General features: G+C 41.1%; 1 protein-coding gene across 5 annotated transcripts; it reads right to left on the bottom strand.

The window, feature by feature from the left end:
- Window positions 1-6,987: 6,987 nt before the first annotated feature.
- Window positions 6,988-14,572, bottom strand: ttc14 (tetratricopeptide repeat domain 14). Of its 5 annotated transcripts, XM_048976303.1 has the most exons (14): window positions 14,411-14,572; window positions 13,815-13,994; window positions 12,091-12,215; window positions 11,812-12,011; window positions 11,633-11,717; window positions 11,407-11,536; window positions 11,146-11,301; window positions 10,991-11,062; window positions 10,741-10,860; window positions 10,426-10,548; window positions 10,017-10,134; window positions 9,215-9,320; window positions 8,844-8,950; window positions 8,239-8,376 (listed from the first exon to the last, which is right to left on the bottom strand). In XM_048976303.1, the coding sequence occupies exons 2-13, from the start codon at window positions 13,946-13,948 to the stop codon at window positions 8,865-8,867; spliced, it is 1,455 nt and encodes a 484-aa protein (XP_048832260.1). In that variant the 5' UTR covers window positions 13,949-13,994; window positions 14,411-14,572; the 3' UTR covers window positions 8,239-8,376; window positions 8,844-8,864. The 5 variants fall into 5 exon arrangements, with proteins under 5 accessions (XP_048832257.1, XP_048832258.1, XP_048832259.1 ...); XM_048976300.1 differs by lacking the exon at window positions 9,215-9,320 and having other exon boundaries at window positions 6,988-8,376; window positions 14,411-14,570; XM_048976301.1 differs by lacking the exons at window positions 9,215-9,320; window positions 14,411-14,572 and adding an exon at window positions 14,127-14,400 and having other exon boundaries at window positions 6,988-8,376.
- Window positions 14,573-15,049: the final 477 nt, after the last annotated feature.

A 15,049-nucleotide genomic window follows, 5' to 3' on the forward strand; every position in this document is an offset into this window, starting at 1 on the left:
TTCTCTGCCGGAAAGGAGTGTTCGATTCACTTTGGCCTCCAGAGCAACAGACGTGCAGAGTCTATTAAGCTGAAGACAGACTCAACCCATTTTCTCTTCCCTGGACATAAAAGACCTGAAACTCTAAGACCAGCTTCTATAGACTCTATAATAAGTATTTTAAGAATGTATCAGAATTTTTTGTTTATACATTCATGCATGCATAGATACATATATGCTCCCATATTCTGACGTATGTCAACATAGCGTGTCTTTTTACAAAATATTTTTCACTTTATTGTCTATTACTTGGAAGGAAAATACGTCTTACAGACTTCAATACGTGTTTCTGTCTTGACACGTGATGTACATTTGAATAAGTCATGTACTAAACAACCAAAATAGAATGGTGATTGAATTACTTCGAATTCAACTGTAACCAATTCCCCATGATTTTAATGCCCAATACTGTTTGGGGAAACGACTGATTATTTCTATGTTGAAAAATGTTGATTCTCTAAAAATTTCTATTCAGTGCATTTCCAACACCTGCTAAGACCTCCTTCCCTTGCAAAAAAGATACATATATATGCAGTCCTACTAATTTTTAAGGACAGAAATAAGGTTATTTCTGCTGAACCTGAATTTTGAACTACAGCCCACAGTGGTTCCAGAAATTCAAACCTCATAACATTTCAGCTAAAGCTTATACTAAGCTTGTTAGTATTTCTGATGTCGTGGTTGATATGGTTTGCAGAATTACCATAAATCAGCAGAATTAACTATGATCTTCAGCAGTGCGGCTGAAACTGGATGACAGAAGTTTGCAATATGCTGCACTGAATATTATGATAACGCTCCATAATAAATGTTTATAATCTGCTTAGTGCTTCGGTTCAGATGTACTCTATATTAATATTTCCCTCCATTAAAGCAGGCGTTACAGTCATGACAGAGCAAAACGTCCGCATTTAACAAGCAGAATGAAAACACGCCTTCTGGAGCTCAGACATGCGTCTGTAGAGATACACACGTGCAGAAAAATGCAAATACAGTCCATCCGCTCACACACAAACACATACATGCACACGAACACTCAGTGGACTAGGTGGAACATTCAGAAATGATGTTGTGCTCGTTGGCTGTAATTCCTTTGAGCAAAGACACACTTCTTTAGTTTGACACTCAGTAAGAAATCACACGCTTTTAATATGACTCTAGTATTGTGCCTAGGCTCTTGTCCAGTGAAGTGAAAACAGCTGTAATCGGGATCCTGCAGGAAATGAACATCCCCATGGTGACGTTCTCCATGATGTCCTGTCTTCGGAGACACCAAAGGCCAGTATGTCTGGCTCCGGAAGAACACCATCCCACCGACCGCAGTTAACTGATTGCTAGGAAACCATATACAGTATGCTATGTCAAACAACTTTCTCATCATGCTGTTGGAACAAGAGGAATCAGATGTAGCTGAGCTCTTTGGCTTGTTTGACTTTATTTGTAAAATTTAATATATTAAAATATATGTTTTTAGCCAGTAGAGGAAAACATTAATGCTGTGATACTTGGTCATACTAAGCAGGAAAATATCCAGCAATGAACTAGGAAATAAAATATACCGTATGTACCGTACTGTATGCCAGGTACATTTTATAGTCCAGGGTATACATACATCCGGAGGTATAAGAAGTCGTTCCGCTATAAAAAATCTTTTAAAATCTTGTTTAAAATACTGTTTAAAATTAATAGCGAATGAAGACAATATTGCTATTGTTTGTCGCCGTATTATGTTTTGTTTGGTTAGTTAAGATTCAGTTTCATTTCCTCACTGATCTTGTGAGTACTGAGACAGCACCTCCAGATGGCTGGTGAACTTCGGTCAGTAAACTTTTGACTCACCCTCTGGGTTGACAAATTGATGAATTAATTAAGTTCTGTCCTTTCTTTGAATTTGAGCCGTGAAATTTTTGAGTGATTACTTCAGGAAGTGGAAAGAAAGTAAAATGACTAATGATATTACAGAATGCGACGTATCTAATCTAATCCATTGGAAAAGTCCTAATGTCACTTATGTCGGTCTTTAATGCAAACCAAATGAGTCTCTCCTGTTATAAGAAGCTTCCCAGAATTAGTTGCCGTTTTCAGAAAATTGCAAAAGGGCAGCACTTTTATCTAAGAATTTCACTTGTGCATAAGCAAAAAACTCATATATTATTTGGTTACATTCCATCAGTACTAGAAATAACATTGTGTAAATTCTATGCATGCTAATGATATATAGAAATCCACCTGCTTTCAGATAAAATGAGTTTAATTTTCCGTTGCCCACTGCCTGGTTGGCCTTTCATAAATTACTTATGCACAGCTATTATTAAAATTCGAGGGAAAGCAAATTAGAAAGTCTTCATATCTCTCTCCTGGATTTAGCCAAGGCGGGGCTCTAGCTGCCGCAGTCAGCGTTTTTCGCAAATTCTGCACTCTTAAATTTTTTTTGCATCTCCATGTATTTCTATAGCTCCGTCGTAAGCGCCGCCGCCGTGTGTTTACTAAATTAACCCCAATCTTTTCTAGTTTACAAGCTTAATGGAATTTGCATGCTTTTGATATATGGATATTCAGACTGTATTTGTCGCCCGATGCGCATTTGCCTTACCCTTACAGCTTGTACAGCTTGCGCTGCTGCTCCGCGCGAGAAAGAGCACGGCAGCTCCGGATCCAACTGCAGGCTCGAGACGCCTCGCTCCGAATAGGAGCAGAGCGCAAAAACCTGAAGAAAACAGCCTGTTCTATGAAAATCTGGGACATGAAGAGCATTTTAAAACGTTTAAGCTTTTAATTGTAACGACAAAAAATTATGATATACAATTTATACATGTGCATTTATATGATTTTTGCAGTCTCGTTCCGTACAAGATCTGAAATAATTTGAAAATCACTAAAAGGCTCAAATAATTTAATCTGAGTTTTTGCCCCTAAAGTTAGAAGCGTAATCGTTCTATATTATCTACCTCTATTGTCAAGATTCTGTGTATTTTGTGTGGACATTTTTCTGCTTCATGCTGTTCATTTTCGAAACCCAAATCTGGTCTCTAACGTCATTATAAATGTGACTGGTTTGAACTGAATGCAAACAGAATTCAGGAGAGTCATCAGTGTAGCTAGAGCTTCAGTTGGCCGGTGAAGCCTACAAATGACACATTTTGGGGAGTGATTATAAATGATTTAAAAAAAGACACAAAACAAAAGTTTCAAAAGGTTTATAAAATGTGTTTGGATTGTGCTGGCTTAACTGTAGCTTTAATCCCACACACATTCTTTCTGAGGGATGCAAATTAAATAATGTGTGAATTCATGGTGAGTGTGGGAATTGGCTCAAGGCTGTGGGGCTTGTGCTTTATCACATTTTCAGAGATTTGTTAAGGGCTGGGTTCAAGGCACAAGGAAATGTAGCTCCAAGGAAACTGAAGTTAATGTCAATGAACTCAACTGTTACAATCAAGGGGAAGCCTACTGCTTTTTACCATGCCAACCTTAAATTTTCTAGCTTAGGCACGAGTTATTTAGAGCAGGCCCAAAGCCAGAAATGAATTTCAAGGGGTGTCCAGCAAATTTCAAGGGTGGTTCAAACTCGTTATTTTACTACCTGGCTTCATGGCTGGTTGGGAGAAAACAAATTTCAGGGGTGAATTCAAACCCATAATTTTACTATGTGGCCATGTGCCTGATTTAGAGTCATATGTCACGAAAATGACTTTCTCATTGTACATAAAGCTTACTATTGTCATTTCTGATAAAGATAATTAGCCGGGAATCACCCTTTCGCCAGCAACTGCTGTGCATGCACTGTACAGTAACAGAGGTAAATTATTACAGTGATAAGAAGTAACAAAGATGGATGAAGTTCACTGGTCAGATTTCAATATTCAATGTCCTCCATTTGAATGCCAGCACTCTGAAGAATATAAATGAGCCTGACTATACAGACTTTTCTTCTCACAATTCCCGAGCCCGATGTATTCCTTTTTTCACCCAAGGTTCGGAAGTTCCCTTCCCCTAAATTAGCCCGGAATTTCAAGGTCCCGGTACCATTTCACTTTACATTTGGTGCCATCGCTTCATGTGGTCATGCTCTGGGAATCCAGTATTACTTTTATTTTAAGCTGGAAGTCATGTCCTTCCTCCAGCTCACATTTTAAATTTCTCATCTCTTTATTCATGTCCGGCCCTTTGGTGCTTCCACCAAAGAATCGATTCATCACCATTCTTTTTAAGATGAGGGTCTGACTTTACATCAAAATGTGAAGGTGAATAAGTCCCCCCCGCCCCTGGAATCTGCAGCTTCATCAAATGCGGATTGGTGGCTGTCGATGGACTCTAAGCTGTAGGCGATCTGACCACCAGTGCATATACATATATGTATAGTGATGTTCGGCACTGGCCAAGTTGCTGGCATCAACTTGGCACTGATTTGCATAACACCCAGTTCACCCATTTCTTGCTTTTTAATGATTTTTCTGCCTTCTTCCTAATTAATCAGATCAGTTGTAGCGCATTTGTGTTTCGTTTATTCTTGCCCTGTGTTTTCCCACCATCTACAAAGCTATGTCCTGCCTGCTCAGCCCTGAGCATCTAGCCCATTTAGACGGCTGCTAGCATATGTGCTGTTTGGCTATCAGTGTAAAAACAGCATTTTCGGTTTCATGCTTCACAAGCTCAGCCTCACTATATATATAAATAATGAACAAACTGCAAATGTATAACTTTAAAGTAATATTAATCTTAATGACTTGGGTCCATATTGTTTTGGAAACCAACTAGAGGGTGAAGGTTTGTGTGAGTGTTGTATGTGGCCTCCATGAAAAGGCTTCATGCCCTGCTGGTGGTGAACCAGGGTTAAACTTCCATGCTTTTACCAGCATCTTACCTCCGTCCATCCACAGGAGATACCTGGCACCATTCCAGCACACTGTGTATCACTGCTTATTTCTCCTGTCCAGTGAGAGCCACACTATAGGGGACACCGGTGTATAACAGGACGTTATGATCCATAACTTCATTGGCATTAAAACCATGACACTTTCAATTTTTCTAATTTAGCATAAATGTTGATGCATATTTGTAACCATTTATGACCCCCATTTCTTAAAAAAATAACTGTGAAATTGTTATAGTCATGTACTCTATAGAAAAACATAATAACTATGCATTTCACTTCTGAATATAAAAGCAACAGAAAACTTATTCCTCTGACAACTGCATTAGTATATCGGTGTAAACAGCATAGCAGTTACAGTTTCACTTCAAAGAAAGTATAGTCATTTTCATCATTTAGTACCACCTCATGTTCATAACAAATATTTAATAATTGAGCAGGAAATTTGTATACAAAGGTACTAACTACAAGCCTAATATTTTGTGTACTTATGTATGAACCGATTTAACAAATAATTGCCAACACAGAGATGTTATACAATATTTGATCCAATCTCATGCAACTAGATTGCATTGACAATTTCAGTGGCAGCATCATTGGTGCAGAATCTGTCTTATACTGCCCTCCACTGGACCATTTAGCACTAACATATAATCTTGTACTAAAAACCATATTCTGTATAGTACCACGTATTCAGCAAAAATATTGTTCCCTTCAGTTGTCCGATTACAATATAAAAATAAGGGCAACACAAGAACATTTTGATGAAGCATATAACGTAGTTACTGCTCCCATTAAGCTGCTGCTGATGGAGCTAAGATATCCAACCATTCTTAGCTGGGGGGTACAGCTGACATGTGCTCATGCTCTGCTTAGGAAACGGCGCAGCTGTCTGTAATCATTAAATCAGCTGACATCACTGAGAAAGGATAAAAAAATGGAGCAAATACCGAGGTACGTGTAACGTCAACAATATATGGTGAGCGGGGAGGAAACATCACAAAAAGCTGAGCCATCACCTCGAGCTGCAGCCAGCCGCCTGGAATGCTTAGCCTCAGTCTGGGTTAATACCCAGGGCTATGCAATTTTCAACCTGCTTAGAAACTACACCATAATTGCACTTCTTAGACATAATTTTGACCATCAGTCTATATTTAATCACCGCCAGGTTGATTGTGCAGCAATTGGAAGATAGCTGACGTCTTTCACGCACAAAAGATGGAACACTGTAGGAACACATCTGTAAAATGTGCAGTGTACTCCACCAAGCCTAGAAGAATAAGAAAATACATAATGAACAATGCTAATACTAAACTGTTAGCCCTGAATGTGTACATAGGCATATACAATAAATGTTGAGAAAAACTAGCACACGTGTCTGAAAGAAGCAGATTAAGCTGTCAAACACAGGTCGACGTTTCCTGAAAGATGTTTTCTGCTGGAAGTGTGACGGACATAACAGTGAATAGAGCTTCCTCTGCAACTCTCGGGCAGCGTTTGCCGGGCTGCCTTCAGCAGACGTCCGCATCATTTATTCAGCGAACTATATGAAAGAGGTCTGTAATCAGTACATTTGTAGGTCTGTTATTGTCAAGGTGGGGGTCACATGATTACCTTTCCTACAGCAAACCAGAGAATATTTTGGGGTTTTTTTCATGCTGGTCACTACCATTTTAAAATCCCCATGGATAATCAGCTGTAGAACACTTTGCAGCAACTTTCGCCAAGATAACATTTTCTGAAGTATCTTAAATGCAGCTTATGCCCAGTGATAGAAAGAATGCTAAAAAAGTGACAGAATATTTACAGATTAAGTGAGCTTCAGAAAAACATTTCACAGGCCTTGTCCAATGGCTAACTCAGGTGATGTGGTCAGGAAAAGAAAATTTACAAGTTAAACAAGTTAGAAGTCTTCGGCACTTAATGCTAGCTGCTTTTATATTCTTGGTTGTATTCCTTTTCAAAAACATTCAAAAACAGGAATGTCACACTAAACAAAAGCAACATTTTCTGTAACTCTAGCCCCTGATTAGCTTTAAAAATACGATAAAAGTTATAAAAGAAACAAACTGATCAACAGAGCTTGAGAATTTTATTATGAGCTATGCAAGGGTACATGGAAATATACTGTTCATATGCAAGTAATTATTTAAGCCACTTGTCAGCAGATGGCTGGAGAATAAGGTGGCATTTGGCACATGGAGGGGGTCACAAGATGCACTAGCTTGACAGTGCCGGATAAATCTGGCAGCATTTGTGATTTCACTAGAGACACAGCTTCCACGGAGGGAGAAACGGCTTCTGTTTGAAATTGCATTAAGAGGTTTCCCCCAATATTTAATTACAGGCCAAGCAGGTTTCATAACGTTCAAATGATTCTGCACAAGGAAGGAGAATAATACAAGACACTTGAGGTTTGCATTTTTGTTGACAATACCAGAGGTATTCATCCTTTTCACACCACTTACAAATTTAATTAGGGCAAATCAGAGCAGTGGCAGAGAACTGCAGTAGATATAAAGCAGAATGTAAACAAAACATGGACTTCCTAAACTTAGAAGGGCTTAGGAAACCTCTCTTACTTTTTCATCTTGTCGCATTTCTCTTTCTCAAACTGAGCAATCTGGCTGAAAATGTCCAGCAAGCTTGCAGGCAGATCTTTTTTCGCATGCCCTTCTGCAGATCCCTTGCCATTTTGCGATCTGTCACCCGCAGTCTTGCCTTGAGATTCAGACTTCCTCCTGTCTCTGCCATCTCTGTTGAGATCGTCACACTTCACACCATCCCATCGACTGATGCTACAGCCTTGCGCAGGGCGACTACTGGCCCGGCTCTCCGGCCTGTGAACACGCTCCGGGCTGGCAGCCATTCTGCTTCTGCTTCTTTCTGGGCTGTCGTGAACTTCTTGATGACCCCCATAGCTCTCCTCAAGGTTCCTCTGAGCTCTGAACACCTCTCTCCCCCCACAACTCGGCTTCCTTTCTAAAGGCTTTAGCTCCCTGCTGGATGAACCCAAAGCCCACCCCTCTTTCTCTCTGCTACCTTCCTCCTTCTGTAGGGCGCCATCAAAGGGGTCATCTTCAAACCTACCTCTGCCGTCATCCAAAACCTCAGAAGATGACGACACGGAAGCTCGCGACCTTCTGCTCTTGACACGAGACCTACTGTGGCCTGCCTGCCAATCCTGATCATCTAGCAACTTAACCATCTCCTGCTTTTGGTTCATGAAAGAGGCGGAGGTATTGGCCGGAGCCGGGTACCATTCCTCCTTACTGTCGACGCTCTGCTCGCAGGAGGACACCCTCCGGTGGCGTTTCTTTTGGCTGTGCTGGGAGCGCCTGCGCTTGCGCTTCTTCTTCTTCTTGGACTTCCTGTGGCTGGAAGACGAGTCACTGGATGTAGATGAGGAGGTGGAAGATGAGGACGTTGAGGATGAGGATGATCTCCTCCTCCTTTTTTTCATTCTAGTGAAACAGATACCATACAGCTGATATAAGCAGACCACATTTAAACCTACCGGAGTATACCTAACCACCAAACCAAGCAAGACAGAGGAAAAAAGCTAAATTCAAAACTTGGTTGACTTATGGGTACATAAGTCAGATACAGATGTACAGCTAAAAACTGATCTGAGTAATGATAGCATACCACATCCGAAAACAGATAAGTTAGACTTCATAACAATAAGGGAAGGCATCTCAAGCTAGTTTGTGTAAACAACGTGTGAGGTTTGGAGTGGAACTGCTGAAAGGTGAAACATTCCCAGTGGCCTGACCTCTCTCCATGCACTTCCCTCACTCATGAGTTTCTGTAAAGCAAGCTGACAGGGTAGGAAATGCTCACTTACTTTAGAGCAGGAATCTAACAGGTCAAACCCCCCGTGGGACAAAAACCGCCATCTCCATTAGCACGGACCCGATTAGCTATTTACCTTTTTTCTTCTTTTAAGATCTTACGCAATTTTTCTGCACTTGTCTCCACATTTTTTGACTTTTCCTGTTCTTTCGCAGCTTCCTCTTCTTTCACTTTCAGTGATTTCTTTAATGCAGGGCAATTGTGACGTTAAAAAAATCGCAGCCAGTTTCAAATTGATCGGCAAGGCGATTAGCGTCATGCAAGGAATCGTCAGCGTCGGGTGGAAAGGAAGTCATTCACAGAAAACCATCATTCACATGATATTTATGGTTAGCGTAGTGATTTTACCCAATCATAAATCAAAAGCGAAAACACAACCACAGAAGTGTTACCCAGTTGAAGGAGAAATCATAGTTACCACGTGAAGACCAAGTTCGAAATACAAACCATTACAAGTCCCGTTGCAGTTTGTTTCCGGGCGTATTTTCAGGTAGGGAGACAGCAATTCACAGCAACCCAGTGCGGCCAAGAAGCAGGGTCCCAAATCACAGCAATGTGTACACAAGGAAAACGCTTTATCAGTATTACAGGGATAGCAACTTCACATATGCTACATGTGACAGAAGTCCTGATGGCTAGAAATAATCAATAAAAAGGTAAACCAATATTATGCGTTTCTTGAAATTGTAAGATGCAAAGTGTAAAGAAAAATATAAAGTGCTAATGTATGAAGCACTTATCCATCACAATGGGGAAATGTAAAATCAAATAAACATTGTCATTCTTAAACAAAAACAATGAACAACCACTGATATTAAACTAAACCAAATTAACAACCACAGAGCCTACAATAGTATGTCTGATAGTATGCACATAGGTATGCAAGTACACTAGCACTGCATAAAGCAATATGCACAGACATTTCTTGTTGTAGCATAGCAAAAGCACTTACTTTATGTGCATTTATGCTGTTATGACAAGAAATTACCAGGCATTTTAACTTTTATATTGCAGATAAAGTACACAGTCATATAAAGATTAAAATGCATTGCAAGTTCATGACATAACAGATGCACAGAAGTACGCTTTTGCATTGCTACAAGAAATTGCTGGCGTATCGCTTTATGCATCAACAGCGTACTTGCGTTGCCGTTACGTATATCCCTGACTATGGCTTACAGGTCAAAGGTCATACACGAGGTGACATGCACTCAAACCCAAACCCTGTTAATGGGGTAGAATGGCTCACCTGGATGTGCACCTCAAGTTTCTTCAAGGCTTCCTCTGCCTCCTTGAAGGTCTCATCCAACACCAACGCCTTCCTGTAGAGGCCTTCTGCTGTCACGAGCTTCTCCTCCTCCTCTAGCCTGGCAGAATACGGGACAGACCAAGGCATGTAGAGTTCACAGCAGAGCTAGTCTCCTCACAGTCAAAGAAAGGTCATCGAACACAAAAATCCTGATCACAATTTAGATTTTTTTTTTTTGCTGCTGCTGTTTTGTTCAGCTCATTTAAGAAACTATAATTGGCTGCCAATTCCTGCAGATTTACATAGATTTTGAGCTCATGAGTGAAACTAAAAAGGAGTTTCCCAGCCCTACTGAGCGCTGATGGGTGACGGCACACTGCAGAAGACACTAAGAAGCTTTAAGACTCACTGGCCGCCTCGTTCGACCAGGGTCTGGCACAAATACTTTTTTGCATTTCGGTGGGTCGGACAGCTTTTCAGCGCCAGCTCAAAGTCATCCATCGCCTTCACCAAACTACCCTTTGTTGCATACCTGCAAATGGAGAAAACATCATGCTTATATCTTTGTGTTGCATCACACAATTGCTGCCTAAATACAGAATACAAGGGAATAAAAAAAAAAGTAACACCACAATTTCCACCCAACATAGACAATGACAGAGAAAAATGTATCCAGGAGACAGATAAAAGTTATATCACGTCTCCTTCACTGATGGACACATACAGGGCACCTCGTGCCACCAGAGCTTCCACATTGTCCGCGTCTATCTCCAAGGCCTTGTTGTATTCATTCATAGCTTCTACATGCCGGCCTGCCTTGAAGTGGTCGACCCCGATCTTCACACTGGAACAAACATTTTACATCAATTGATGGTTCTTTTTCAGTAAAAGAGAAGCACATTTTAGCTTTCAACTGCTGAGAGCTGCTTTTAACTTAAAATCTAGATTACGATATTTCTGAAGGACCCACTCACCATTTTAATGCCCAAGATGCAGACTGCTTCTTCCGGATAGACGTCCCATAATCCTCCTCGGAAAAATGTTTGCTGAAAAGAGTGGAGTGTGGAAACCAGTTTCAGCCGGCAGGATTAGTCTACAACTACAAATGATATGTAAAGACGGCCCTTACCACTGCAGGCCCCTCATTAATGAAGGGGGTTGGGTTTCATTAATTCCCAGTTTTCCCAAGAGGAACTCCACATTGGTAGGATTGGAGAAGCCCAGCGAGTCCCCCAAAACCTTCTCATAGGTCTCGGATGCACTGCTGGCTACCTTTAACCCACGACTGCAAGAAATATCAAAACTTACACATGGTCCACAATACACAATGGCTCCGCTTCTCACAAACCAGGGGCATTGATACGATTTCATAGAGAGATTACATTCATACCAGTAATGCAACGGCAGGTCCTCTCTGCTGATGACCCCCAGTTTCAGTTTCACCAAGCTCTGGGAGAGAGAGGATGGCTGCAGAGAAACGGTCAGCTTCCCTTGGTAGCGGTCGATGTCCTTCACCCCGGCTAAAACAAATAACAGCGTGCAAATGTCATTCATACCTCCAGTGCTTTTTATAAAACAGGCCTGTTCAACTCGCAGCACTGGTTTCAAACAGTCACCTCGAATCAGGTCTCCCACTTGGTAGTAGGAGAGTGGGTCATCGTGATTCCCGTTAGACGGCACATCTCGTATGGGGCACAGGGCCTGAGGTAGGGAAAAGGAACAAAAAGGATTATACTATAGGGTGAGAAACCTCCCAGCAGTGTCCCCCCTCCGCCCCCGAGACCCAGCAACCTACCGTCAGCTCCAGATCCTCGATGTCCCTCTCCAGCCCTCCAGCCAGACATAACAAAGTGATGAAGAAACCGAAATCCCGTATGGCATTGATCCGGCCAATCACGGCATCACCACGCTCAACATCTCTGTAGAACAAGTCCCTCCTCTCCTCAAAATCGATACCCATGAACTGCTCAAGCGGGGGCATGATGGCATAGGGCTCTGTAACATGAATACACATTAAATGTTGTGCAAAATGGGATACCAACAGCCTGTGGTCAAACGAAAATGAAAGCACTACCATCTGTCTCCTCCTGCCACTCCTGCTCGGGTGGTTCACATGACTTCCAGGAAGGTGCAAACAGGAGGTCTGCCTTCCTTGAGATAAACTGTTCAACTGCATTGCTACATGTCTTTTTTTCTTTCCTGTGAAAAAACGCAGAGAACATGTAATAATGCATTCCATCAACTGCATATCAACAGTCTTCTGACCATTATTTTGGGTTTTTCCACTGCCACCAAGAACCAATCTGAACTGCAAAGCGATAGTTTTCCACTGTAAATTATGCAAGCCGTACCCGACCTGCACCCAAAATGGCATTGCCCTTCTTACTAGCAGGACTGAAAGTATGACTAAATCAAGCTGGCTGCATAACCACCATCTGATTGGCTGAAATGCACAGCGACAAGAAAAAAACTAATTATTCATTACATGTAGTATCACACATCATGATGTACTCTCAATTGCTCGGAACGTGCAAGTTACCAGCCTCATACCTGAAAAAGGACAACAAAACAGTTGAATGGAGTGGATTTGTAATGCAAATTTACGCAAGCTAATGGATTCCACTAACATTTGATGTTAACATGGTTATTCTCACAAATGTACTAGTGGAAACGAGCACATAGTAACACTGTCTTCCATTTACCTCAAAGGTCGGAAGTTGGAGCTGGGTATGACGTCTCACACAAGTTAACTGCGTTTCACTACCATTAGTTGGAAAGCAATTAGGCAATACTAGTTCTTGCCAGGTTCATGGCCAGACGTTGTTAGCAATACTAGTTAGTGCATTACGCTGTATTTTGTGCATACAAACACCAGAGCAACATGCCCATAGACTGCGGTTGGACAACACTGTGTGGACAACAAATTTAACGAAACACAAATAAGACAAGTGCTTATAAACAGTGTGCAACTACAGCTTTCACTTCTGTTGCAGGGCACAGCCATCATGTATTCTGAAAGTGGGATTGTAAACGTTCCTCCGACTCGTAGGGCGTCTCAGTTGAAATTTCCAACATGGAACTTGGAATTTCCAACTTCAAAACCTTTACTGAGCCAACTCTTCTGCAGCAGAAAAATCTAAGTGAGCTGGAATCACACTAACTAGGTTCTCTTCACAGTACGGGTCATGTACGGCTGGTTCCTGCACGCCAGTGAAAAGAACCAATGGAGGTAATCTGTAGATAGGACAGCTACACCCTGGATGGGAAAACAGTTCATCTGCTCATACAGAGAAAAAAAAAGAAGAGAAAACCAAACTGTGTATAAAAAAAGCTGAACTACTTAAAGAAAATCAACAAAAAGTACAGCAAGTAAGAGGGGTGACTGGGTTTAAAAGCTGCAAACATTTTCAAATCTACTGCACAAAGGACGACAAGAAAAGCCGTCTCGGACGCCTCCCATCCAGGCCAGCATCTGGTCAGCTTCTTTAGAGTCAAAATCACACAGCACCTGCTCAGCTTCCTTCCCAGGGCTATCTTTCTGGGTAACCCAACCTCCCTGACTCCCCATTTTCACTGCAAAACGTATGTTCAGTATTATATATGCATTACATTTGATTAAGTTTAAATGTTTGTATCTAGTGCAAAGAACATCAGGAACACCTTTAAAACTAGAATTAATACACTTAAAAACAAATATTTAGACAATTTTCAAACAAATTGACAACATAAAACAGCAAGCCAGTGATATGGGTCTGAAGCTGCCCTGTTTTACTCATGGCATAAAGGGGGTATAAATACCTTGGGTTTGGAGCCTTGGACAAATCTGCCACAATTGATTTGAAATCGGGATTTTCATTTTGCTCACATTTCATAAGGGAAAAAAGGCTTTGACCATGATATGATAGCGACTGCCGCAGCAGATCCCGATCCATCGTCAGCCTTTAAAAGTTTGGTCAGTCTCATAACAGAGAAAGTGTCCTAAAACGAAAACACGAGCAGTGTCACATTTTTCTTAAAACAGAAAATTCAGAGCGATTCCCATATAAAACGTTTTAAATGACACAGTCATCGGTACTATTAATTTTATACTGAAGCAACAATAACTTTTACCTGTTGCGAGGTACGGTGCAATGAAAATCTACCAGTCATCCAGTAGCTTGCAAGCGAAGTATTACTACATAGACGCGGGTTTTTAAAAGAATAATTCCGAAACTACCAATAAAACACACCGCACGAAACTGCACGACAGTCGCCTTCCTTTATTAGCTGGTGACTGATTAAAATTACTGCCGCCCAGCTAGTGTAATAATGCTGGTATATAACTAGTAGCATAAGTGGGAAGAGCACTACTTACAGAATTATCTGCACAAAAATACTAACTGCTGCATACTTACTAGCACCATTTACGGTCTTCTCTACGGAGGATTGTTGTTATTTTTATATATTTACTTATTTTTTTGTTTTCGAAATGAGATGACTGTTTGAAATCCGCCCGTTAACACTCGCCAGATTCCACGTTAGCTAGCAGCGCTCAGAAGAAGCAACGTCACTTCCGGACACGCGCGACATGTATTATGGTCGGACCAGAAACAAAATACAGTCCGCCGTTAGGGACATTATTCATGATTACATTATAGCCAAACTAAAATGCGCTCCAACCTGCCGCTCGTGTTTATACATATTGTAACGCTGGCGGGATACATCGGGTGTACATAAAGTAATAATAATAATAATAATAATAATAATAATAATAAAGTAAATAATGGAATATACTTAGCGTTTGTTGTGCCGTTGTTGTCTGTATAGTAATGTCTGGTGTAGTGTTTAGTGTTATTTGTTGTAAATAGTGGTGTGTCTGTGTTTGCTCATGTCTGTGTGTTAGACAGGGGCATTATAAGCATTTTGAATGTGGGGGAACATACTGGCGGGGGGTCTGGGGACCCTCCCCCAGAATTGTTTTAATGAATTAGATGCCATTGCTTGCATCCTGGTGTATTTTAACAGGTTGTTAAACAACTCATTTTACCTACAAA

The sequence above is a fragment of the Brienomyrus brachyistius genome, chromosome 15, assembly GCF_023856365.1.
Source record: "Brienomyrus brachyistius isolate T26 chromosome 15, BBRACH_0.4, whole genome shotgun sequence".
NCBI classification, from domain to species: Eukaryota; Metazoa; Chordata; class Actinopteri; order Osteoglossiformes; family Mormyridae; genus Brienomyrus; species Brienomyrus brachyistius.